This window comes from Phaenicophaeus curvirostris, chromosome 8 (genome assembly GCF_032191515.1).
Source record: "Phaenicophaeus curvirostris isolate KB17595 chromosome 8, BPBGC_Pcur_1.0, whole genome shotgun sequence".
NCBI classification, from domain to species: domain Eukaryota; kingdom Metazoa; phylum Chordata; class Aves; order Cuculiformes; family Cuculidae; genus Phaenicophaeus; species Phaenicophaeus curvirostris.
In genome coordinates, this window is record NC_091399.1 from 18,968,562 (window position 1) to 18,995,130 (window position 26,569).

Consider the following 26,569-nt stretch of genomic DNA (forward strand, 5'->3'; position numbering starts at 1 on the left):
ACAGTATTTTCAGCACGAGGACACCAGTGATCACATCCAGCCTGATTTCAGAGCCCCTCTAAGCAGAATTGTATTAAAATTGACTTCTTAAGAGCGGGTCAAAGTTATGTGAAAATTCCCAGTGCTATCACCCATACTGCTGTTTGCACTTCAGCAATGACATGATTTTTTTTTCTTTTAATTTTTACAGCAGTTTTCCTATTAAGCATCATGAAAGAGGGGCGGTGGTATAATTGTGTGAACACATATTGCAAACCGAATCACAAGAAGGATGTTAAAGCTCTGGAGCGAGTCCAGAGAAGAGCAACGAAGTTGGTGAGGGGGCTGGAGAACAGGCCTTATGAGGAGCGGCTGAGAGAGCTGGGGGTGTTTAGCCTGGAGAAGAGGAGGCTGAGGGGAGACCTCATTGCTCTCTGCAACTACCTGAAAGGAGGTTGTGGAGAGGAGGGAGCTGGACTCTTCTCCCAAGTGACAGGGGACAGGATGAGAGGGAATGGCCTCAAGCTCCGCCAGGGGAGGGTCAGGCTGGACATTAGGAAAAAATTCTTCCCAGAAAGGGTCATTGGGCACTGGCAGAGGCTGCCCAGGGAGGGGGTTGAGTCACCTTCCCTGGAGGGGTTTAAGGGATGGGTGGACGAGGTGCTGAGGGACATGGTTTAGTGTTTGATAGGAATGGTTGGACTTGATGATCCGGTGGGTCTCTTCCAACCTGGTTATTCTGTGATTCTATGATTGATTCCAGCCTGTCACTCCACAGCTCTGCTCTGCGTCTCCACAGGATATTTAGAACCACTTTGAAACAGTTCCAGCAGTTAAATCTGCATCTTGGATGCGTGTTGGTCAAAACAAATTAATTTTATTCACAAGTCTGACGAGGCGAAATGCAACAGAGACGTTTCAATGCTTCACTGCAGCTTCATCCCTTACTTTGGGACGCTGCTTCACGACACACGCGCCGTGCACGGCTCAGGCCTGGAGCCGTAGCTTAAGCCTCCTGACTTTGGGGAAACGTTCCCGCGGCTCCGGAGCGGGTTTACTCGAGTTTGTTGGCTGGTGACGCGTTCCAGTGAGTCACCGGCGTCACGAGCCCGGGGAGAGAGAGGAAAGCGGGGGCACCAACCCGGCCCTTGGCTCAGTTCGTGTCCTTGTGGAGCACAAAGCGGGGACGAGGCCCACCCCCCCACCCCCCGCCCCCCACAGCCCACGGGGGTCGGGGCACCGCTCAAACGGTTTAACCTTCTGTTTAACCTTCCGGTTTAACCTTTCCCTATCAATACCCCCCCGGCTCCCACACCGCCGCCTTTCCAGAGGCTCCCCGGGGAGAGAGAACGTGTGGCTTTTGCAGGGGACCCGGGCGCGCAGCGCTCCTTGAACAGCCCTCGCGTTCCCTCTGATGAAGGACGAGGACAGAGGAGGGGGGGGGGGGCAGGTCCTCAGCCTTCAACTCCCGCGTCCTCCCTCCTCTTCCTGGCAAGCGAAGTCTCTACGTGCGGGGGGGGTGTAAGGGGGGGGGGGGGGGGGGGGGGGGGGGGTTCTCCCTCCCGCCTCGCGTTCCCGGGGAGGATAAAGGGGCGGGGGGCGAGGGCGGGAAACCGCGGAGGGCGCGCGCCCCACGTGCGCGTGACGCATCCCGGCCCCGCCCCCGCGGGGCCCTGGCGGCCAATGGGAGGCGCCGCTGCTCCCCCCCCTCCTCCCTCTCTTCCCACCCCCCCACCCCCCGGCGGTGACGCGCGCGCGCGCGCCCCGGGCAGAGGCCCCGGCGGGAAGCGGAGGCCCGCGGGGAGGAAGGTCCCGGGGGGTCTCGAGGTGGAGGGGTTGGGGTTCCCGCAGCTTGGAGCCCGCGGCTTCCCGTACCCCGCGTCCCTTTCCCGTCCTGACGCCGCAGGTGAGCCCCGGGGTGACCGTAGCTTCGCGGAGCCGGCGCGAGAGGTGGTTGCGGTTAGGAAAGAGGAATATTGGTGATTTAACCTGGAGGGGAATTCCCTTTCGCCTAAGCGGTTGTATTTTTTCGGAAGTTAGGCGGGAGGTTCTGATCCCTCTGGACTCGGCACTGGTGAGACCGCTCCTCGAATCCTGGGGTCAGTTCTGGGCCCCTCACCACAAGAAGGATGTTGAGGCTCTGGAGCGAGTCCAGAGAAGAGCAACGAAGCTGGTGAGGGGGCTGGAGAACAAGAGGAGCGGCTGAGAGAGCTGGGGGTGTTTAGCCTGGAGAAGGGGAGGCTGAGGGGAGACCTCATTGCTCTCTGCAACTACCTGAAAGGAGGTTGTGGAGAGGAGGGAGCTGGGCTCTTCTCCCAAGTGACAGGGGACAGGACGAGAGGGAATGGCCTCAAGCTCCGCCAGGGGAGGTTTAGGCTGGATATTAGGAAAGAATTCTTCACAGAAAGGGTCATTGGTCCCTAGCAGAGGCTGCCCAGGGAGGGGGTTGAGTCACCTTCCCTGGAGGGGTTTAAGGGATGGGTGAACAAGGTGCTGAGGGACATGGTTTAGTGTTTGATGGGAATGGTTGGACTCGATGGATCCAAGAGGTCTCTTCCAACCTGGTGATTCTATGATTTTCCGTATTGCTGCCCTGCCGGGGATGGAGCACGCCGGGTTAACACTATGCCCAGGGGCTGAAGGAAAACGCTGGGAGACCCGAAAGGTGTTGGGATAAGGTTATTGTTTAGCATAAGCGGTGTTGGAGGGAGGAGGTGGCTCGCTGGCTCCCGAGCCTTTTGGAATGCAAAGATGTGCTTCCCGTAGGATGTTGTTTTTCTCCTAAGGCAGACTTGTAATTACGGGTGTTTCGAAAGGGAAGATGGAGAAAGAGAAGCTCAAGGTATCTTTACATCTTTTACGAGTGTGTAACGCAATCACGCCTATAAAATCAGGGAGTTTCTGCTGGGAGATCTGATCACAGGACGTGTTTGTGGCTCGGCGCCCTGCAGAAGTGCCCACACTGGGGTGAAAGGAGCGATTGTGCTACTAGTTGTGAAAAGTTTTTTCCTCTAAGTGGTGAGCATTTTGAACCTGTTATGGTATGGCTCTGCGTGGTGATTGATGTTGTTCTAGCAGAGATTTGAGGGAAGAAGGTCTGATGCCTTCTTTAGGCGCTGACGGCTGCTTAGGTGTTGTAATGTCATACCTCTTGTCTTATGGAAACTAAACTCAGAGAAATGTTTAGTTCTTTAGATTCTCCCTAGAACAGTTCTTATTTCATGTGAAAAAAAGTTTTTTCATGATCCCTTGGCCTATCTGAATTTAATAACTCTTAAGCGCTTCAGTTGTGTTTTTTTTTTCTCCCACGCATGATTTTTCTTACCCCCTTCCTGTGACTCTTTATTTCCTTCCTGTTAGCCCTTCAATCGGATACTCTAACCACTCTGCAACGGAGAGGAAGGAGTGATGCTGTCACCTCTTGAAAGAATTGAAAAGTGTACTGAGAAGAGGATGAAACTCGTGACCTTCTGTTAGATCTGGAAAACCTGCACCTTTAAGGACAAATTTGGCTCACAAGCACAGCTTAAACTGGATCAGAAGACAGTGGAGGGCTTACCAGTGGCCTAGGGAGTAGCTTATTAGTGTGTGAGCACAAATGGCAACTTGATTTAAAGACTGAAGTGCTTTGCTGTTCCGATCTCTGCCTGATTATAAGCCCCAGGTGGGCAAAATTATCCTTGGCTCTCATGCTCTCTCATCATGTGCCTGTACCTGTACTGGAAACTGTGTGGGAAAGCTGGGAGGTGGAAAGAGCAATGTCTTCATGGTGGTAACTGATTTGTGTTTTAAGAGGGGTGTTCAGGAGGGTTGCAGCAGTTAGCTGTGTACAGAGCTGGTAGAGGTGGGTATGTTCTGCCAGCCACCTTTCTGTGCTACAGCGTGGTTACTGTAGAGAGACTTACTGTGTTATCGCCTGGGTCTTCCCGTCCTTTGTGTAAATGCTTTTTGCGTTATGTAAATGTCATAGTATAAGCTATCAGATCTTACAGAAAGCCAGCTGGGAAGTTTATCGTTTTTATGGTCTTTGGTTTATAGCTTGTAGACCTGGCTGTGATCTCCTGAGGCAGTGAGAGCTAGGAGGAGAGGCAGTGCTGCAGGAAATGGTGTTGGATTTGAGTTAATGATCTGTTGTTTAGTATTGCAAAAGGTTTTTTTCTCCTATATGCTGTGGTGCCTGAAAGGAGAATGGGAGGCACTTCTGCAGGAACAAACACGGGAAACCGAGTCCTGATGACTAGCGTCTGATCCTAAGTCATATTTCCCTTTTGTAGAAGTGTCAGCCTCGGCATTCTCAGGAAATCTGTCCTTGAGTAATTAAGTTCTGTAGCTTTTCCCACAAGTACATGGATTTTCCGTGTCTGTCTCTAACAGCTCATCTGTGCTAGTGCATGTATTCCGTTCACTAGCAACAAAACACGTGTCTATCTAAGAGTTTGTGCCAAGGTGAAAAAAATAAATCAAAAAGGAGAAGCGTTAGTTTGAAAATGTGGTGGCGTACTTGTCTGTGTGGGGTTTTGGAAGTCCAGTTCTAAAAATTGTCTCTGGTTGTAGCTACATCTCCGAGGTTCTTGAGCTGAATTTTGTGGGGAATGTGCTGGAATGTCACTTTGTGACCATATTAGAATCCCTTTTCCTGTTTTCAGTAACTGAGGACTTTGTGTTTTCATCCTGGCTGGGGTGTTTCAGGTGTTCCCTGCTAGCAGTGGTGACCTTCCTCACTGAATCTGGTGTAATTCACACCTGATCTTCTCTTCCTGTGTTCCCGTGGTTTGCAATGCCGGGGTTGCCTGGCCAAGCAGAGTCTGAGGACCCTTTGAGGAAGCTACTCTCTCCGTGGGAGCTGGTGACTTGGCAGGGAGGGGATTGGCACAGGTGAAGTAATGCAGGTGATTCTGCAAAGCAAACCTGCCAGAGCTACCTGCAAACAAACTGTGCTGTCCGACTGGCAATCGGAAAGCATTTTTCAAGGGCTTTTTGGACTTCTGAAGATTTCACAAAGGCTTAAGTAATTTTAAATACTTAGAAGGTCTGTAGGGTAAAGAAGAGAGCTGTGAGGAGGTGTTTTGGTGGTGGTGGTGGGTCTTGCTTGGTTACATAGCCTGTGGTAAGGGAGTGTGATCCACCATAAATGACAAATACAAATGTGTGCTTAATTTCTCCTGCCCTTGCTCTGAATCCATAATGGGAGGAAGAAAGTCTAACTTTAGCGTAAAGGAGGCTATGTAAATTTATTCTTGGACTGTGTAAAGAGTAGATGAGTTTATTTTGTCGTTAATTTTCTGCTATCCTTTTTCTGGTCTAGCTAGGCAATAATGGCAGGTGAAGACTGTGTAAGGAAACGCCAGCCTGGCTCTACTACAACCTGCAAGACCCCTGAAAATGAAGAAACCCAGAGGATACCTGAGAGCGAGAGGCCGCTTCAAAACTCAAGCAATGGTGAGATTCTTTCACTCGGGATTAGTTGCAATCTCTGCCATGTGATCTCCTCTAAGGAGTCCTTTCTGCCTCATGGTCCTTGCCTCTCTGCTCTTTTATTTCAGTTTTCCTGCTCATAGGAAGGCTCCAAGATGGAGCTCCCTGAGTACCATCTGCACTTCTTCAGCAGGTTTGGGTGGTTTGGAGTGCTGTCCCACAGAACTTTCGCTTGGGGGCTGTGTACTGTGGTGCTTACCAGGATCAGGAGTAAAGAGTGATTAATTGTCGCCGGGGAAATGTGTGTGAAGAGGAGATGCTTTAGCACTGCAAATGGTGCAAATACATCTTGACAACAATGCTGGGCAATCCTGTTAAATGATTTTTGTAGGACTTCATCTTGCTTCCTTTACAAGCTTCGAGTATGCGTCTTTGCCAAGATTGAACAAAATGATCTTTAACATACCAGGCAAAGCTGGTGTGTCCATCCTGACAGACAGATGGAGGTAGGATGCCACAAAGAATGATTCTGTGCTCTTATAGGGCTCTGATAACATCAAAACAGCTTCCTTCTATCCAGTTTCCACCTTGGCTGCCATAAAAAGTATAATAGAACAGTGAACAGTTGGGTTTGTATTCGTTTATATTGTGGTCACCTTAAAAGTCACATGGCTTATAGCTGGCTTTGTGGAAGGGTTGCTGCTGTGGATGTCCTGTCCCTGGAGTTGCAGGGACAGTTGCATGCCAGCTTGAGTGGTTTTGCTTGTGGACTCTGTGGACGCAGTGACTGCCTCCAATTCCTGCGTTATGCTGTACCACATTCCAGCCCAGTGATAAGAAGGTTGTTTCCTTTCTCTTTGGGAGACAGAATAAGCGAAAGGTAAACTAGTTTATCACAGTGTGCCACAAGAATATAAATTCCAAAACCCTGGTGCCAGTGACTCAGGGAGATAATTCTTACTCGTGTGCTTTTGTATAATGTCACTATTTCACAGATCTTCTTTCAACTGAAACAGGAGTTGGAGTAAATTTAAGTTTAGGACAAGTCAGATTTCTTCTTGCAAAAAATATGTTGGAAAGAAAGCCTATCCCGCAGACTAATAGGAGACCTAGGATTTTAAGCTGTTGGTGTTATCATCATTTAATTGAATCACATGTGACAGTTCCATTAATGCTAGTTTTGGAAAATTGCAAGGAGTTGATGGCTACTGGAAAACACTTACAGTGGGTTTAGAAGCAGACTTCTACCTTTTTATCTATAGAAACACCTTCACTGTTATGTGTGAATAGATGGGTGTGCCTGTCTTTAAAAGTCTTCCATTTTACTACCTCTGAGATGTGGCACAGTGTCACTACAGGTGAGGTACTGTGTGTGTAGCAAGTAAACCTTCTGGGGCAGATGTGTTGAAAGTGTAGTGAGCTTTCATGCGTGTGTGCGTGCCTGGTGGACCAGCTTAGAACAATGCAATAGGTTTCAATACAGCACAAACTGCAGTGGAGGACAGCTTGGAGGAATCCCAATTTGTTCAGAGTAGGTGCCTCCTGCCTTCCAGGGTTGCTGCAATTCAGCAGAGTTGTCACAAAAATGCTTCCTGGTTACCAGTTCCTGCAGACCCTCAGCATGCTGATGGAGACAACTGGAACACCACAGGGAAGTAGGAGACATGAATCACTCTCTGAGGCCTGACCGCATTACAGGCCTGGGAAGAAGGTGCATCTGTCTGATCAGGAATTCCTCTGTACGGTGGGGTCAGATCAGTATCTCTGTGGCCCAGAGGCTGAAGCTTTACAAAGCTGAAGTGTGTACGCGTTCTGGGTAGTGGCCTCTTCGTACAGTCCTGTAAGCTTGTGTAAATAGGTAGGGGCTTTCTGCGAAAGCAAGCTGAGGTAGAAGAATTTCTCAAAAGAAGTGGCCTTACACTTCTTTTCTCGCTTTTTCAGTCCTAGCCATTCACTTCTGAATAGCTGTTTCTAAGGCCTTGGCCCTGCTGTATGCAAAGGCAGCCTGCGGCTGCTGTGTCTGGCAACATCCTCTTTCTACTTTAATAGCATAACACGGGGTGTTGTGTTGTTTAGACAAGAGTCCACAAGTGATCCAGGAAGCAGTAATTCCCTGTCAGAAGCTGGGCTTCCTTAATAAAATTGGTCTTATATGTTTTCAGCTGGAGATACGCAAGTATAAAACTCCTGCTCAGTGGGATATTGATATCAGGCAGTACCAATTACAAGAAAACTTAGCTGGAATGAGCGCAATACAAACTGGCTGGGCAGATCTTGATAGGTTAGAGAGGATATGACACTGAAGCATGTATCTGAATGCCTCTAAAATGCGAAGATTAGACCACTCAAAACAGTAAACCAATGGTTGCAGAGTCTGTCCTTGTTCCCTCAGAAATCAGAAAAGAATTCTGACACTTCTAAAGTGTCTGAGGAGACTGATCTGCAAACAAGCTCTGTGACATCTTTGTTTGGTGTGAGTAAGCCTGTTGTTGTGCAATGTTGGTCTTGGGCAGGGGTTGTTCTCTCCAGTGAAGAGGTTACTATTGATCATTCTCAGTGCAAAAGTTCATGAAGCTATGTGAATTGTGTGGCTACTGATAGATGTAGGAAGAAGGAGCTCTAAAGTGGGGAGCAATTTGGGAAGCTTTAGGATTTGCTGTCTGACTCACAGCAGTATCGTTTTATCAATAGGCTTTTTTTTACACATTAATGAATTTGGGATTAAGGTGCCTGAATAGAGTTTCTTGGATGTGATTCAGGGAGGTGGACCAAACAGAGCTGTCTTGTCTGAGACTAGATGGATTCTGGTAATTCTAGGCGCTCATGCTTTGCGACTCATGGGTTTGGTGAAGGCTAAGTAGCTTCTTCTGGATGTGCTGGCATGATGTAGAGAATGCTGATGTTTCTTCCTGCTGGTAAAGAGACTGTTTGCACAATAGAAGATGAGTGATTCAAGAAAATGATGAGTTTATGCGTTATCTGGTGTCAGCCTTGTTACACAACTTTAGTATGTGGTGTGATGCAGCACAGTAGAATTTGCTGGTTTGGGATGTGTTTTTTTCTACAGGAGACACTTCATTCTGGATGAGAAGCAACACGAGCTTACAGGTGGTTTGACTTTAGTGTAGGTACGCATCTCATATAACAAAGACACTGAAGATCTCGATCGTGAAGACTTCTAAAGGATGCTGTGTTTCTAGTCTAGTCTGTGCATATGCATTGTGTGTGAGGGTGAATGGAGTGATAGGAGGGACACCGCGTAGAATTTAGCAGTTACAGCGTCAGCGGGTCAGAGACTGGCCTCATTCCCTGTACAACCAGGAAAGCTGTACATTAGGTATCAATAAAACTGTACCCATCTTGAAGGCCTTCTAAGTCAAAAAGGGTGTTTTATTTCCAGTGTGAGTCAAGAAGAGTGTTTTAGTTACAAAGTGAGCCACTCCTGAGTAGTTATAATAGCTGAGGCTTTGAATGTGAGATCTGACAGGAAATACGTGGTCGAAATAGCGGTTCTTTATTTTTAGCTTGGCTTACAAAGGAAATAATGCAGTCACTTAAGTCTCATGTGTCCTGTCCTCTTTGGTCTTGTTGGATGGCTTTGAGCAAACTTTACATAGAGCCTTGGGGAAAGGCATCTGGGTAAGAGACACAAATTCTTGCTTTTTTTGCAGGAAGAGGTTAGTTGTAATTCGAGCTCTGGTCTGCCTTTTAGCCCGTAAGCACAAGGTGGTTCCTAGTGTAGTAGTGATGGAGAAGGGGGCTATAGATGCAACTGGGGAATAGAGCCAATATGAAGGGAATACAGTTCTGCTGCTTGTGGAACAACTTGATGGGGTTTTTTTAATTTATTGGAGGGGGCAGAAATCCATTTGAGACCAGAAAAAAGTGCACAAGCTGAGTGGGACAAGCAACTTCCTAGTGGTATTTTACGCTCTCCTCTCAAATTGTTTTCCAAACTGCTGCTTTTAGGCAAGTGTAACAGCACGATGAGCTTAAATGCTGAGGTAATTTTTTTTGTTTTGGAGATGAGATGCATAGCAACCAGGAATTCTGGTTTTGTAAAAATGGATCTTTGCGTGCAGCCAAAAATTCGTGGTGTTAAGCAGTTTCTTTGCTTGCTGTCACATTACAAGGCTGCTAAGTAATAGGCTGTTGTTGCTGGTCTTTTCTTAACTGATGCACAAACCATAGACTTTTTGCAGACAAAAAGGGATCTTCTTGCTTGATTGAGGGAGAAGGGAGAATTTAACAATTGAGCACAGCTTCATTGAAGATAAAGCCTTTTTTTTTCATTTAACTCTTCTCCAATATTGGAATCGGAGTCATCTCTGAAGCAAGTCTACCTAAGCTTCGTACTGGTTGCATGTAAGAGCATCCTCAGAGTAGCGTGCATTGCAGAAGCGCTTGCTTCTGTTAAAACAGCACACTGCATTTTGTGTGCACTGGCTGTGCACACACAAGGAGGACAGGACAGGGATGCTGCATTATGAACTGTGATATTGCTATGAATCTATCTTCTCATCATGCAGCAGCACAACATTGACACCCCTACTGCAAATCTGTTAGCTCGTGCTTTGCTGGAAATGTTACTAAAGAATCAGTTCAGGACCCTCTTTTCTAAAAGCAGTACTGTTGTCTTAGAAACTGAATGTGAAGGTTGTAATGCTAGGCATGTGTTACTGTGCAAGGCACTGTTGTAGCTATAACCACCAGAGGACACGCATAAGGCAAGACAACATCAGTTTGATGCTGTCGATTCCCCCGACTAGTGTTTGGGGAGTAGGGGGGGTGGGGTGGATACCGCTGCTTTAATCTTGCTTTCCTGTCACGTGCAAGATGCTCTGTTTTAAGTAACTTCTGCATTGTTGTTATTATTGCAGAAGTGAAACACCAGCTGGCTTGCCAGCACAATGCAACCATTGCGAACAAACCTTGTCTTAAACCTCAGGTAGTCTGAAATGTCTGATTTGTGTATGTAATAGGGGCATCTCGGATCTGTATAGTTCTTCATGCAAAAGAAAGGAGCTATCTGTGGCTTTACAAATGAGCCAATAGCATTAGTAATAGCTAAAGTCAGACAATGTTCATGGCGTCGTTAGACCTGACTGTTTGCTTACAGGATGGAACATCCTGGGGGAGGAAAGGAGTAAGAGTAGCCAGGTTTGAGCAGAGAATAACCTTCCAACTTGTCATTTAGTCTATTTTCAGGCTGGTTCCTTTATTTTACAGATAGTTGTGACTTGATTGCCTTGTCTGTTGACAACATAGAGACCTCCAGACAACCTAATCTTATGTCTAGTTCACTCTGTGCAAGATAAAGCTCTGATAAAAGATAATCGTGCTTGAATATGACCTTCTAAGGGTAGTTCTAATTGCTGCTTCAAGGCTGAGTATGTTTAGGGACCTTGGGAAGACTTGCAGAGTTGCCGATTGAAAATAAAGCTTTAAAAAATCCAGCCCGTTGTCAGCTGTTGACTGCCTTATAATGCTGTTGTCCTAAATGGCTGTTAAAAATACTGTGTCATAGCTTATGAATTTCCTACGGCTTAGGTTTGAATTTATTGGTACCCTATTAGAAATTAGAAGTGCTAATCACAGATTGATGACTGAGCTACTTACTGTATGTTAGGTTTTCTGTGTTTTCAGGCATGCAAATTGCTTCACTGACAATGCTACTGTTAAATGTTTGCTTTCTTTCCTTCCTCAGGCCGGGTTGATGTCGACCATGTGATAACAAGGAAAATGCAGCTAATAGCAGAAGCTGAGGTGAGTGCATTGTAATGCTTGCTTGTGTGGAGGAGAGGGATGATTGACCCTGGATGTCTTTTTGAGAGTCACTAGTCCTGAAACATAAATACCCCTCCAGTCATCACTTGGGTGCAGTGGCTTTATACAGCCTTCTTTCTCTCCTCCTCTCTCCTGACTTTGCAGGAGAGTGGTAGTGTTATCAAATGCAGCTCTATCTTAATTGACCCCAGTAGGCTGAAGTCCAAAGATAAGAATGAACTTTGAGGCCTGTAAATAAAATGGAACTTCCCTCACCACTAACTTTTGGTAGTGTGATTATCACCTGGCCTGCTTGCATATTTAGGTTTTAAAATGCTCTGTGTTCTGCTACCCATTGAATAAAGGGTAGCGCGTAGCCTGTATCCCACAGCTTCTGTTGCTCTGGCGGTGGAGATGACCTTCCTGAGCCTTGGTCCTACTCTTTTTGTCAGTGAGAAATATCCTCAAATAAAGTAGCACTGGAATTTCTAACATCATCTGCATTTGTGTGAGCTGCTATAGTCTTAGCTTATGTTAAGGTGATTTACGCCCACATTAAATAAAGTTGGCTAACAGTGAACTGCACCCTCCTTGTTAACCATTGTTACCATTGTTATGTAGCAGGTATGTTCTTCAGGGCAAATCGCCCTGCACTCTTGCTTCATTTTATTGCAAATCATCCCGTGGTAAGGGTGAAGTAATCTAATTATGCTTCCCTTAAAGGGCAGAGACAAATATCTTGCACCTTTGAGAAGCTTTTGTGTTTAAAGTCTTTGTTTTCACCTCTATGGCTGGTGTTATTTATAATAATTACTTAGTTATATCTATTTAAAATACGCACAACTTAAAGTGTATTTAAATGTCTTCTGCAAAGGGTGTGCTGCTTTTTGTGTTGCAACTCCTGAAATTCCTCGCATTAGAGGGACAGTCAGCTCTGAGTTTTATTTCATACATTGTCTTCTCTGAATGTTTTTTACTGAGGACCTGATAGTGCTAGCCTTATATCTTTTCTATGCAATCAAAACAGCCACTGCAAATCACTGTTAGCAACAGAGGCTTGCACGAGAAAGTTTTGACTGTTAAACACATGTAGCTTTGAGTTCTAGGTTCCAGGGAGCACTAGCTGGTTGCAGGGAGACAACCTGAACTTGGATTTCTTTCTTCAGGAATATCTCTTGTTTCTAAGTGCTTTTTCTGGCCAGCAGCTTTGAGGCATGATAATTCGCAGGCAAGGTGATTTTTTTTATCTGCAAAGAGAATTGAAGAATGTAGGTAGAGGTGCTTTAATTACTGGAGCTTCTCCCCAAACACAGTGAGTTGCAGACTGAACCCTGAGTTAAGCAGCTTGCGTAACTGCCTAACTATTCCTATAGTAAGGAATAGCTATCAGGCCAACAAAAAACCTCCATCTACTGCAAAGTTCCTGAGAACTGGAGTGCCAGGCCCTCTTGTGGTATAAGCCACTGAATAAAGGCTTAGATTGCAGTTTACCTTTTAGGTGATAAGTATCTGAGGCCTAGACATGTGCTTGACTTCAGAAAAGTGCTGGTTGCTTTGTCAACTCCCACTGATTTGTAGGTGCTAAGTGTTTTCATGCATAGGATGCCTTCATCCATTTGCAGTACAGTCTGAAAATCCAGTCTTTTGTTCATCCTAAACTGAGTTTAGAATAGTGTGTTCTGTTCTTTGGCCACAGCTGGATGTGGTCATGTTTCAGTGACTGAAATTACTAAATCTGTTGGAGTGAGTAAAATGCTGGGAACATTTACAACTTTCTATTTAAGCTACAGGGTTGCTCATCTCAGCTTTCTCCAATTTCTTACCAGTTATTGGCCAGCTTCTGCTTCTTATGGCATAGCATTCTTTTCATAAGAAAAAGAATCTCTCTCTCTTGATTTTTTTATGATCTGATTCTTTTTTTTGAAACTTAATGGTAACAGCGTGTGGATCTGCCCAGTTCTTTGTCTGAGACTTGAAGCAAACTGTCTGTTGTAGAAAAGGGAGCATAAAAGATTCAGCTGGAATATTTGTTGCCCTTCCTTTTTGGAACTTCAGTCTTGTTGCCCTCCTGTTTTGTCTCTCTCACTGCTCAGTCTTAATGCTTAGCAATGTTATCCTGTTCTCTTGCAGTAGTGAAAAACATCGGTGCAGTCTGCAGTTTCAGCGGTACGGAAAAGCTTTTGTTCAAACAGTGGTGGCAGTGGAATGATAAGTTCGGTCCTCCTTCCTGTACTAACATTGTTCTGCAACAGTGCATGAGAGCATCAATGGTGATAGCTTAGCCAGAAGCATGAAAAGGTCCATTTTCCCCTCAATGACACTAAATGGACTAAAAAATAAATCTTGTGTAAGCTAAGGACGTGACTCTGGTGAAAACTGAGAAATGTGTTCTGGGGCTCATGTTTTAAGTTTAACTCAGCCTTGTTGGCACCATAAAATGTGTGAAATACCTGTCAAACATATATGAAGATCAGTAAGTTTACTTTGTTCCTTTGTGTTGCATCTAATAGAGAAGATAAACATAATTCAAAGTCCTCTGGCCTGAGGTGTATAAACAAGCTGGGATAAACCCCTGATCTTGTCCAAGTTGGCTCCAGCTGTTGGCAGGTGGTACAGGAATGTTTTCTTCGTACCTTGCTCTGTGCTTCAGGGTAAAAAGGAATATAAATATTTTATGAAAATTTATCTAGAGTGTTAAACAATTTTCTGCTCTGTTTTCACTCTTACCAGCAACTGAAGCCAGCTTTCATGAAGGAAGTGGACAGTCACTTCACAGAGTTTGTGAACAGTCTGGTAGCAAAATCAGCGCTCCTGGACTCCTCGTCTTCCTCTTCCTTCCCAGCTTCCTGCTCAGAGAAGGAATTGCACAAAGCCAAGTAAGTCAGTCTTATGCTGTCCTTGTAACAAGGTTTTGTTTCCTGGAAACCTTGTTTCCTTTCTGGTCTCAAATGTTCTCTTTGTTTGCAGGACCTTGAGGGCCCCTCCAGAACATGGAAAGATCTTTACTGCCAGAAGGTCGCTCTTGGAGTGAGTAACTTGACGTTTGCCATTAAATTGTCTGAAAATACCCTTGATGGCAAACTAGCTAGCCTTAGCTTTGAGGTCTTTTCCACATCACCACTCATGGTCTTATGTCTAAACTTCTGTGGACTAATCTGTTTAAGCTTCTCTGTTCTTTCTGAAACGTCTCTGCTACAGTTTGGAGGCTTTCTCAGTGTAAACTTTAATTATGAACCTCTCATTACCACTAAGGTAATGGCTAATTATCCTTTGAGGATAAGCAGAGGAAGTGTCTGTGTAGACTGGCACCCAAATTCTGTGTTGACTTCAGTCTTTTGAATTGGGATGGCAGGGATGTCATCTCGCTTTACTGTGAAGCACTGAAAGCTGACATGCTGGAGGTGTGATGTGTTATGCCAATGGCCCGATAGCTTTTGACTCTCTCCCTTAGTGAGCTGTTCGAAGTGAGTCACATCAGGACGATCTACCACATGTTCATCGCTCTTCTCATTGTCTTCATCCTCAGCACACTTTTAGTAGACTTCATTGATGAAGGAAGGTAAGAATGCTTTGGACAGATGGGGACCAGGGCTGGGAAATGCTCGCTTCCAAAGCACCAAAGGTGCACGAAACTGCAAAATGGTGCAGAAGAAAGGGGGGGAATCCTTCCTTGGGGTGATGTTGGAAGTGGGTTTTTAACTTGCCATGCTTAAAATATATGCTGGAATTTCTATAGAGGGGTTATGGTCCTTTTGAATCAGGTAGCTAGATGTTAGAAAAACCCTACAGGTTGGTGTATTCCATGAGCATTATGACCAGCACAGTTCGGTGTGACACGCTTAGTTTGTGACAAGGCTGGCGAAAGGGAGGGGTCTTCATTGAATGTGGACTGCTCTAGAGGAATATATTTAATTAAACAGTAGCTTTCGGCTACTTGTGTTGCTTGAAGGAGGGCTGTGTTTAGAAAAACTTTATAAACACTTAAGCAGTCCTTCCTCTGAAAAATGACAGTTCTGGAACACTGTACTTGTGCTTAAATAAAAATAGAACTTCTTGTTCTTCCTAGGGAAGAAATCTCAAGGATATTGGCACAGCCTCTGTTAAGGTTGTGCTTTGTGGGTAGCCAATTCTGAACAAGATTGTGAAAGACTGCCTTCCTCAGGCTTGCTTGTTGCTTACACAGTATCTTTTGGCAAGCTGTATCCCACATACACAAGCAGGATTTCAAGGCTGCCATGCTGACTATCTGATCTTCAGTGCATAAAACTAGAGCTCTGTCTTGATTATAATCATTATCCCTCTTGTCCAAGTAGAACAATAGGCTCATACACTATTGAATATAGTTAAGCTGATCCTAACTTAATAGTGTAGGGACATTGGGGGAGAACAGGTGTTTACCTCTAGAATCAACTAGTAGGTGTGGATTCTCTGATTACCTAAAGAACCCAAACAACCAAACCAATCATTGTCATGTTCTCAGCCAGATCTGATAATTCAGATCCAGTTTGCAATTGAGCCTCCACATGAGAACAAATAAATTGTGTTGGTGTACTCTGGACTACCCCTGCACTGACCTTGGCTTAGAAGGGCTGCTTACGTGTAGGAGTAAGCTCTGGTGACTTTGATAGCCAGTGGGGTTGAACATCCTTTCGTTTATGTCCTTATGTTTTAAGCTTGATTAATGAAATAAAGTACCTGGCGCACACCATGTGGACATATTTGGACTGACTATCTAATGACCCTAAGCCTTTTGGGTGACTTCTAAGCTGAATCCATGTGGAATGCCTCCAGGTTTCACAAAGCAGAATTAAGTTACATGTGAGAGCTAGATGTTAAAATACTTAATGCCAATAGAGGTGGGGTAAAAGCCTCCCTAGGTGTTAAACTCCTGGGAAGAACTGATTCTTAATGTAATAGTGATGGTATTTCGGGAGTGTTACCCAGGAGAGGTTTTGGACCCTGGTTCAGGAGTGGATCGTTTAGTCACGTGCTTGTTCTTATTGGGCATGAGCCTGAGCATACTCTTAAAGCACATGCTGATCTTAAAGATGTGCTTAAGCCCTGTGGGATTTGAAGGTAAGCTGTGCCTGGCACCATCAATGGCATAAGTCCTTTATCTCTTATTTTCTGATGTGCTTATGGGTGGTCACTTTAATCTGCCTAAGGTAGCCCTCTGTTTCTGAGCTGAAAATTGTCGCAGTCACTTTTATCTAGACTGTCAGTAATGATCTTAGAACTTAACTATGCATTTTATAGTCACTTAGTGGAGTTGGAGGTATTCCTAATGAAACAGTGGACACTGAGTATTGTCTCTCTCCTTGTGCCTTCTAGGCTGGTCCTAGGATTTGATCTCCTGGTCTTTGTTTTTGGAAAGTTCCCAATAGTTTTCTGTACTTGGCTGTGCATGTTCAGTGCCACGGTTATCATTCCATACAACCTTTTTGTCTGGTGGGCCCAAGGCTACAGCAGTTCCGCCCATCGCACAATCCACTCATTCTTCTATGGGATGTTATTCACGCTCTTCCAGACTGCTGGGCTTGGATTTGGACCAACCTATATTGCTATATCATATGCCCTGCCGCCAGCTTCCCGTTTTATTGTAATACTGGAACAGGTAGGTTCCTGCCCGTTGTCTTTGGATATATTGAATCTTGTTTTCAAAATGGGGAAAAGGTCCTTTTCTTCTAAGGTGTCAAGTGTTCGCTGTATTCATTAAAATAAGGCAGGGCTGTGGATGGAGTTTGTGTTTGACTTGAAGTCAGACTTACATGCAGCAAGTCTAGTGAGAAAAAAATGGAGGGAAAACTTCATTTAGAGCTGGAAACCACTTGTTCTTCTTGCCCTGTATTTAAGATTTTACTGTGTTTGTTTTTCTGAACACACTTCAAGGCTGAAATTCCATTTATTTCTATTTGTTTTGTCACTGCTAAACACTTAAAACCAATTTCAGGAACATGTGCCATAGTTCACAAGGAAGCTGTAACAAAAAAAAAAAAAAAAGGCAAGTACGTACATAGTCAACAAATGGTTCCTGTTTCCCTTTCTGTTCCCAAGAAGCAGCTCTTTGTCCTGTAGTCAGAACTTTATTGAAAGTGGAATTTCCTTTTTTGGGGGGAAGGAGGGGAAGAATTTCAGGAGTGTGGAGGACTGGTAAGACCATCAGGTTAAAACGGGGATGGTCTGAGATAAGATTGTAGGCTTGAAGAATTAACTTTGGATTAGCCTTCCTTTTTGTACTGCAGGAACTACTTGTGTGGAACTACCTTCTTCCAGAGTAGTAGTAGTTGCTGTAGAACACATCTGACTTGGAGTCAGTTCCAAGACTTGGAAGTATACTGGCCTATTGAAAAGGATATAATTTTATATTTTACTTATATTTTAAGTTAATTGGTTAGTGACTTACTGGTGTGATTGAGTCCTTGTGGATGCCGTGGTTCTATGAATGTAAATGAGATGTGTCTTGACTCTCCTGAGTCACGGTCGTTACTGTGTGTTTCACCTTGCAGTGTTTTAAATTCATGTCAGTTGAACCAGCGTGTAGGTAGGGAAAGTAGTCCTTCCCGTGTAAAAAGGGCAAATTGGAGACGAACCAAGATGTTGAAGGTGTTGCCTTAAAATGCTTGATCCAGTCTTCGTGGGGAAGTTGGGAAAGTGAGAGTATTAAACTGACGTGTTCTCGGTTTTACAGGTTCGTCTTGTTATGAAGGCTCATTCATTTGTCCGGGAGAATGTGCCCAGAGTCCTGTCTTCTGTAAAGGACAAGTCTAGTAAGTAACTTGCTTTACTTTTTTTCTTTTTTTTTTTTTTTTTGATGACAGCGATGCGCATAGCCAGCTCCTGTTTTCCCTCCATGGCTTTCAGTTGCCCTCCCTCATTCATTGGAGAGGTAGAGTTTGAGTAGGTGACTTTGGATGGGCAGCCTGAACCTTTCCATTGATTAATAGGCAGTGAGATAGACTGTTGTTCAGGTCAAAGTTATCTCTGTCTTAAGTATTACTTCAATGGGACTCCTTATTTCTGCTTTTAGGAGACAAGGTGTGTAGAGGCTGCCTGTACACCCCCAGTCCAGTGCTCTAGTTGAAATGACAGCAGCTGTGGAAGCACAGAAGCTGTTTCAGCAAGGCCTGCCAGAGCTGAACATGAACCCACATGTTTACACAAAACCTACAGCTTTGTATTCCCTAGGAGGAAAGGAAATGTGATATCAAAGTGATAGCACTGCACTATCTGTTAGGCATCCTCACTTGTTAACTGTGCTTCACGGGGGGTGATCCTATCTGAGCAGTCTGCTTTGTTTTATTTGCTGCAAATCCCGTACCTTTAGTTCCAGAAGTGCTAAGGGTTGTATGTTGTGAAAGGATGCTGGGGAAACCAAACCTTCAGTAAGCAGAAAAATTGCAGAGTCGTCTTTTTTTACCTCCCCCTCTTCCAGGCACCGTACCTATTCCCAGAATTTCTCAATACCTGTACTTCCTCTTCGCTCCCACTCTCATCTACAGAGACAGCTATCCCAGGTAATGTGAGCAACACCAACAGAACAGTAAAGTGGTGTGAAAACTGAAGCTAACATCCCTGAACATAATCTATTCAGTTTGAGTTGGAGCTTTCATAAAGATGTGGTTAAGCCAGTAACCTAGCGAGAGCAGGTTGCAGTCATGAGAACTCACTCTAATGCTGATGCTATTTTGACTTCACAGTTCTGGTTTTATTTCTTTGGGAAGTGCACCTGAAGTGAAACAGATTAAGAACTTGCTACTGAACATCTGGTGATACGCGGTTTCTGCAGTAGGCTAGTGTGTTATGTGGTGCTGATAAGCAGCCCTGTCTCCTGAGTGTAAGGAGGAAGGCTGAAGCCTTTAAAACTGAGAACTCCAAAACTTTTCTACGCTTTGCTGGGCTGCACTTTGACAGTGTCAAGTCAGCAATCCTTTACGTAACTATCAGGCAGATCACCACCTCCTGCGTGATTGCAAAATGCTGCCCTCCAGATACTTTTCCATTTATGGAATTGCCACAGTTGTCCTGCTGTAGTTCAGCCAGCAATTCAGGCACGTATTTTTCGTATGTCAGGAGATTAAAAACTCCAGAATTCAAAAACCAGGTTTTTTCAGAGTATAAGTCAGTAAAGTTAGTAGTTGAAGGGAGGGTTTTGCTTCTTTGAGGTCTTAACTAGGTACAATATCATGTGTTCTTTTTCCTAGAAATCCCACGATAAGGTGGGGCTATGTGGCTACCAAGTTTGCACAGGTGAGTGAAGAATGCACTTTCAGAGGTTATCTAAACTGTGTTACTAAACCATTCCCTATTTGGCATTAAATCAGTGTTTACTTGGCATGAGCTTACCAAAAAGAATACTTTCTAGTGTCTGAAAACAGAAATGGGAATCTTGCTGCACTAATGATTGTGTCTGAAGGGGAAAAAAAAAAATAATACTAAATCCTTGCTTAAACAAGCCTTTGGACTCTATTCCATACAAACAGAATTTGTGTTTGTGTGTGTATGTAGCAGTACCCATACTCTGGCTCTCTCTCTTCACACAGACGTTGTATTGTAGCGCACTGGCACACCTGCCTGTCTGCAGATGTTCAGACCAACTGTGAAATAACAAGGCCTGGAGTACAAATCTTCAGTGCTTATTTGAGCTTAAGGTTGACCCGATCTTCACATTCTGGCTCCTTGCAGATGTGTTTCCAAGTAATGGTTTTATTTGATCGAAACAGTTTACTGTCACAGAATGCATTCATGTTTTAAAAAACAAAGCCATTTGTAAAAAGGAAACAAAAAGTCTGAAAAGGCCTTTGGCTGCTTGCTCTTTTTTACAAAAAAAAGGTGACAAAGCACTCACTTGGCTTATGGCAGTCAGAGTATTTAGAGCAGTGGCTTGCATTTTGACCTCAACATCCAGAACGTGAATTGATGAGCCAGAGAAGGGCTGAGTTGGTTTGGCCTGTAGACATCTCCTTTGGGATAAACAAGAGGTGAGCTTTTATATTAGATTTAACTACAGTGAGTATTTTTCCCTTATTTCTGCCATTGTCTTGGACCTAGACCACAATGCCACTTACTTTGGCATTGTCATAAATCTTTTCTGTCACAACTTCTGAGTTGATGGGACTAGGAGAAACTTACAGCTGCTGTAGCAGAAAAGATCAGTTGACTTTTGCTCCTTGCTATCGATGTGCTACAGAGGTGGCTGTGGCTTCCTTTCTGCCTGGGCCCTTAGGGAACTTTATTAGCAGAAATGTAAAATAAATTATTTTTACTCGTGTTGACAGCTTTTGTTCCTCTCCTAGAGCTGTCAAATCATGATATATTAATTGTGCACTTCTCTTATGGAATCTGACTTTTGATTTTGTTCCAGGTGCTTGGTTCACTTTTCTATGCTTACTATATCTTTGTGAGACTCTGCATTCCTCAGTTTCCCAACAGTAGTCAAGAAGCCTTCAATCTTCGAGGGCTGGTCCTCTGCATCTTCAATTCTATTCTGCCAGGTAAGACCCAGATTCATGAGTGACTTTCAATGGAAGATGTAGAAGGGGGGAGATGTGCTTTGTGTGAGATGCATTTGTGACAGTCGGAGATTGGCAAAGGAGATCTTGTGGGCAGACTTCAGCATTATGGCACTAAACTTGAGTCAGCAGCACAAAATTAAGGCTTGGGTTTGAACTTAACTGTCTTGGAAGTCAAGTTCTTGTCTCTGCAGCCTTGATATTGCCCTCTGTTTCACTGTGGCGAGAAAAACAAAACAATTGTGCCTTTTTTATAGATAATGCAAAGCCCATCTGTGTCAGTGCCCATAAGTACAGTCTTGACTTTGTTACATAGTCTTGCTTGTATCTGAGTGAAAACACTACAAAACCAATCTGAGTCTGCCTTGTTTCTAGGTGTACTGATTTTCTTCCTGGTGTTCTTTGCATTCCTTCATTGTTGGCTCAATGCATTTGCCGAGATGCTGCGCTTTGCAGATAGGATGTTCTACAAGGTAAGAAGCGGGAGTTAGAGTTGATAAAGCAACCTTTATTTAATCTCAAAAATTTATTTTCCTAATGAAAAGTAAAGAGGAGGAAACTGAAAATTGTTTTGCCAAATAAGGCATCCACAGGGTTTTGCTTCGTTTATGCTGTTAGGGCTTAAGTTTGTTGCTGTGCTGTAGAAAAGATCTGATTCCTACTTGATAGCCTGAATTACTTCTAAGGTAATATACCCTGTGCACAAACAGAACTAGCCACCAGATCTACTCAGTAGCTCTGCTAGCACACTTTTTATCCTTTTATCATCTCTGTCACTGCAGTTGGGGATAAAACCAAACCTGGATGTATAGAGTAGAATGTTGAAAATGCAATACAGCATAACTTATATTGGCTTGATAATATTCTGATTTTATTTTTCAACTTGATATTCCAGAAAAGACCTTGTAGAATGTTTTATGCTTGGTTATATTTATACTCTTTCAACCATGCTTTCAGGACTGGTGGAACTCCACTTCCTATGCAAACTACTACCGAACCTGGAACGTGGTGGTACATGACTGGCTCTATTACTACGCCTACAGGGACTTCCTCTGGGTGAGTAACAAGCAGATGCATTCTTTTTGTTAATTAAACATTTAATCACCAAGCAAGGTGGTACGTTTGTCAAGATGCAGCATCACTGTCCATTGAGAAGCACACAAATGTCTTGCCTCAGCTGTTGTGGGTGGCTGCTGTGCATTTGAGAGATCCGTTGCTCGTTTCCAGGTCCTTACTGTGCACAAAATGTTGGTCTGAGACATAGGAGTGTAAGGGTTGACTCAACAGCCCTAACTTACGTGGCACTGTTTTGATGAGCTATGGCAGATCTTCCGCAAATGGGCTCAACCTGAGTTCTTGTGCAGGAGAGCAGAAATGTGCCTGAAGAAAAACGTCTAAATTCCAAGGTTATTCTGTAAAGTATGTAGCATTTCATGCGTACCTCTTGCCTGGAGCAGGCACCTTTTTAACTCGGGGGAAAAAAACAAAACAAAAAGGAACATTAAACCAACCAAACTAAACCCATAGCAGACCAGCTTATAATGCTTGGTGTTCTTCTCTTGCAGTTTTTTGGTAAGAAGTCCAAAGCAGCAGCTATGCTGTCTGTCTTCACAATATCAGCTGCTGTGCACGAGTATGTTCTGAGCATCTGCTTCGGCTTCTTCTATCCAGTTCTCTTTTGCCTTTTTATGTGCTTTGGAAGTAAGTTCCCAGGGAGACTATGGGAGTGGGTTGTGGGGTTTGTGGCTCCCTTTTAAAGCAAGCATGCTTTGCTCTTCTGATGCCAGTTATCCGTTAGGCACCAACACACAGAGCTGTTTCTTGTCCAAGAGTTGCAACCATGAGACTTTTACAGCCAAGTAGCTCAATAAATATATGTTCACACACAGTGGGTTTGCGAGCTTGGGACTTGGATGAGCAAGGTCTGGGTGGGGAGGAAGAGAGGGATAGTCTGCTGCTCATGTGATACTACATATTTTAATAGCACTGCTTCCTCTTTGCCTAGCCTTGGCTGAATTGCTGCATGTTAGCAGGCTGAAGGTCTTCCTCTTTGAAGCCATAGAATCGTAGAATTTTTTGGGTTGGAAGGGACCTCAAAGCCTATCTGGTTGCAACCCCTCCTTGCCATGGGCAGAGACACCCTCGACTGGACCAGGCTGCTCCAAGCCCCATCCAGCCTGGCCTTGAACACCTCCAGGGATTAGGCAGCCACCACTTCTCTGGGCAACCTGGGCCAGTGATGTGTAAGATAAAGGCTTTGCTTCTGCAGCAAAGGAGAGAGACCATTCAGGAGTCAGAGCTCTTGCATTTCATTTCGTGTTGTTTTGCTACGAGAAGTTAGGGGGCTCTAATAAAAACTCGAGGACACCTCTGCCAGCATGTGTTGATCAGAAGTGTAACACAAACAATATTGATCCCCAGAGGCATACATCTGGGCCAGCTGGCTGGCAAGCTTATTGGAAGCAAATGTCAGAATCAACTCCTGGTATTTGCTTTACTGCCAAGCATAATCAAATTTTCTTGCACCATATTGACCTCATGAGCAGCCTTGTTGCTCCAGAGGTGTGAGGTGAAGGGGCGGAACAATACAGTGAACTCTGTTGGTCTTTAATTCTTTAATCTTGAGTTTGTTTCTGAATGATGTTTCTCATTTCACCTCTTTCTAGTGGTCTTCAACTTCATCCTTAATGACCGACGGAAAGGGCCCATCTGGAATGTGATCATGTGGACATCCCTCTTCCTGGGCCAAGGAGTCATCATCTGTCTCTATAGCCAGGAGTGGTATGCGCGCCAGTCCTGCCCTGCGGAAAATGTGAGTGGCTGCCCTTTCCTTCGGTATAAGTGACCATGCGAGTGACTCGTCCTTTCTTGCTGTGGGGACAGGGAAGAAGTTAAGTGGCACAAGCCTTTCTGGCAGTGTGCTGCATCAGTTCATCAGGAGTTATTTAGACTAGAAACTGTAGGGAGTCTAGGAAAGCTTTTTCTAATAAAAGCGCTTTCATTAATGCTCGTTCTACACTGATAGTATTTCACTACTTGAAATCAAAGGGGTTTTTCCCACATTTTTGGGGGTATGAGCCACTACCTGAGAGTATGCTAGGCCGATCAGGGTGGGTGAATGGAACTGCAACACTTGGCCCATGGGGCCTGGAGGAACTTTGCTAGGAGGCCCACAAAAACTGAGCCTGTTGTGCCTCTCCCAGGCTGGAGTGGGTGGCGCTGATAAGTGTCTGCCTAGAAATGGTCAGTTCATAGTTTTTTGGCGTTACTTTCTCTGACTTATAACTTATTTTCTTGGTACCAGGTCCTGTCCTAAATAAAGCTTCTTGCTGTCCTAGCTGGTTTTGATTTTAACCAAAGGTGCCCTCAGGCAAGCTCTATTTTAGGTTTGATTCTCCTCAATTAAAAGTTTGCCATTGTAAATGACCGACTACTTAATACAATATGCTTCTAGACACATCATTTGCCTGACGTGTCAGAACTGGGGATAAGACAGGTGGCAGGCAAACTGCTTCTGGCTGTAGCTGCACTGCCACACGCTATTTAGTGAGGGTAAGAGTAGGGTTGCAAGATGTGAAAATGCGGTTTGATCTTTCCATTTAAGGAAGTTTGACTCTAAGCTGACTTCACCACAGCTGGTGATGTTTGCCTGTGACTAACATGCTACCTCTCCATGTTTTGCAGCCCCCGTTCCTGGACTACTTAAAACCACGCTCATGGTCATGTCACGTGAAGATGTAAAGATGCAATGCCCTGGCTGCATCATCACAGAAATTCAGAGTTGTCCTCAGAGTACTTGGACCAATGACCTAACTCACTCTGTACTTTTTCTAAGGGAAATTGTGCCTCCTGATTATTGGGGAGAAACTTTAATTTTTTTAAACATTACTGAGGCAAACCAGTTGACCTGGATTGCAGCAGGCTTCATAGGCAGCACCTGCAACGTGCTGTCCCACTTTGAGCCATTTCCATGCCAGTAAAACGTTGAGCTGAAGGTGGACTCTATGGAATCCTTCTCATCCGGGGGTCTCCCCGAGTTGCTGCTCTTCTGGACAGTAGATAATCTGATCAGATTTGCTCGTAGCTCATTTTTGGCATCCGTCCATCTTCCTTAGCCAGCCCTTGGCAATTTGTTTTTCTCTCTTTTTTGGTAATGGGATGTCTGCAAAACTTTGGTTCTTTGTGATCCTGTCTGCTGCTACAACACAATCAAGTGGCAGAGCAACAGGATATTTTCCTTTTTGCTCTTAAAATAGCCAAAGCATTCCTGGATGGCTTTGAACTGTGTTCTATATGTTGACTGCCCATGGATTTACTGAGAAAGAGGGGATTTCCAGTTTATTTGTGGCTGCATTGGAGATTCAGGTTCAGAAGCAGGGTACAGTGCGTGCAGTCTTCATGTAACTTTTTACACTGAAAATTTGTTTTCTCCATATTCCTTAAGTTCCAAGCTGACATATAGCATTTTTGTTCTCTGAAGGCCTTTGTGACTTGAGGAATAGGTTTTCTTCTAGCTCTTCCTTTCTCTTGCTCCAGGTAATCAATTCTTTTAACACAATTAACTTGTAAAAGAGCTTTTGCTTTCATTTGGCAGGTGCTTTAAGGTATACAAGCTGTTAAAGCTTTCTTTAGCGCACAAGACTTGAAATACTATGACCTAACTGTAAGAAAATGCAATCAATTTTACAGGTACAGGGTGCATTCTTATCTGAAACGGCTCCATCCAGTTCAATATGCCACACGTCTTGGTGCCTCTCGCCAGCCTGTATTGCAGCAGCTTCTGAGATTGTGGGTGGGAAATGAGGGTGGACCCAGCGGCTGGAGTCAGCTGCTTTTTCATCTGCCTGTGCCTGCTCTTAAGACAGTGGGCACTTCAGGTGAAGACCAGATTCCTAGGTATTGCCCTCTTTCTGAAAAGGCAGGACATCCTCCTGTACACACTGTTGAAGAGAGTAAGCGTTATGTGAATTTGGTGTTTCAGTATCTATTAATCAGATGTTCTGTCTGATGCTGAGCACAAAAATGACTGTGCATTGTCTGGGTACGTGTATGTCCAGTTTAACTTGAACTGCAGCTGCCGTTATTGGAGGGGGAGAGTAACCTGAAGGAGGTAATTGCTACCAGCAGTATCAGGCCTGTTGATGGAATTGTCACCCAATCCAGTTAAGACTGTCTTTTGGGTTTCTTTGAGTCAAAAGTGATTTCCTGAAAGCTAGGAGATACTTGAACTCTTCCAGGTTTTCAATTTCCTGTAAGAAGGAATCTTGCTCTTCAGAAAGGACGTTGTGTCAGGTCAAATTTGCCAAATACAGCGTTTGCATACATGGCTCTCCTGTGAAATATTTCCTACTGGAACTTGTTTGTGGAAACAGTTGGCTTTCTCTTTCAGAGGAGTTCCTGTATATACTGAAACTTGGCAGTATTAGTGCATAAAAACCTGAGGAAATGGATTATGTTCTCCTCGTTCGGTTTGAATTAATCTAAATCTTTCACCGTACCTTTTGTGGGAGGAAGGGGTAGAAGTGCTGGAGCAACTAAGCTTCCTTGTCTAAAAAAACTAATAAAAGCACCCATCCTTTGGCCAAACAGTTTTGTCACTTTATTAGTAGAGGGTGAAAGTCAGTCCAGTACTTCCTGCCTGTGGTGCTCAAAACTCGTGTGCGGCTGTAATTGCACTCAAAGAGGGTGTGAAGGGTTAGGGACTTGATTTGTCTACTTGATGCCTGTGTCAAGTCTTGCTGCTGTCTCAGTGTTCTCAAGAGGAGATCAAATCATGGCACTTTACGCCAGGCTTTGGTGTTTCACTCACAGCTGGCACTGTCATATTCCTCAAATACCAGCATTTACTGTGTCAGCATCCTGGGTGTTTGAAGCCTGAGAGCTTGAGCATCTGGCAACCA

General features: G+C 44.5%; 1 protein-coding gene across 2 annotated transcripts; it reads left to right on the forward strand.

Moving 5' to 3' along the window:
• Window positions 1-1,770: 1,770 nt before the first annotated feature.
• On the forward strand, window positions 1,771-26,569 carry SOAT1 (sterol O-acyltransferase 1). 2 transcript variants are annotated; one of them, XM_069862653.1, is made up of 16 exons: window positions 1,771-1,885; window positions 5,285-5,418; window positions 11,102-11,160; window positions 13,891-14,036; window positions 14,128-14,187; window positions 14,612-14,719; window positions 16,492-16,774; window positions 17,849-17,927; window positions 18,593-18,674; window positions 19,362-19,407; window positions 20,522-20,651; window positions 21,045-21,142; window positions 21,627-21,725; window positions 22,235-22,370; window positions 23,336-23,481; window positions 24,354-26,569. In XM_069862653.1, exons 2-16 carry the CDS (start codon window positions 5,295-5,297, stop codon window positions 24,408-24,410), a joined length of 1,653 nt encoding a protein of 550 aa, XP_069718754.1. In that variant the 5' UTR covers window positions 1,771-1,885; window positions 5,285-5,294; the 3' UTR covers window positions 24,411-26,569. The 2 variants fall into 2 exon arrangements, with proteins under 2 accessions (XP_069718754.1, XP_069718753.1); XM_069862652.1 differs by lacking the exon at window positions 1,771-1,885 and adding an exon at window positions 3,624-3,643.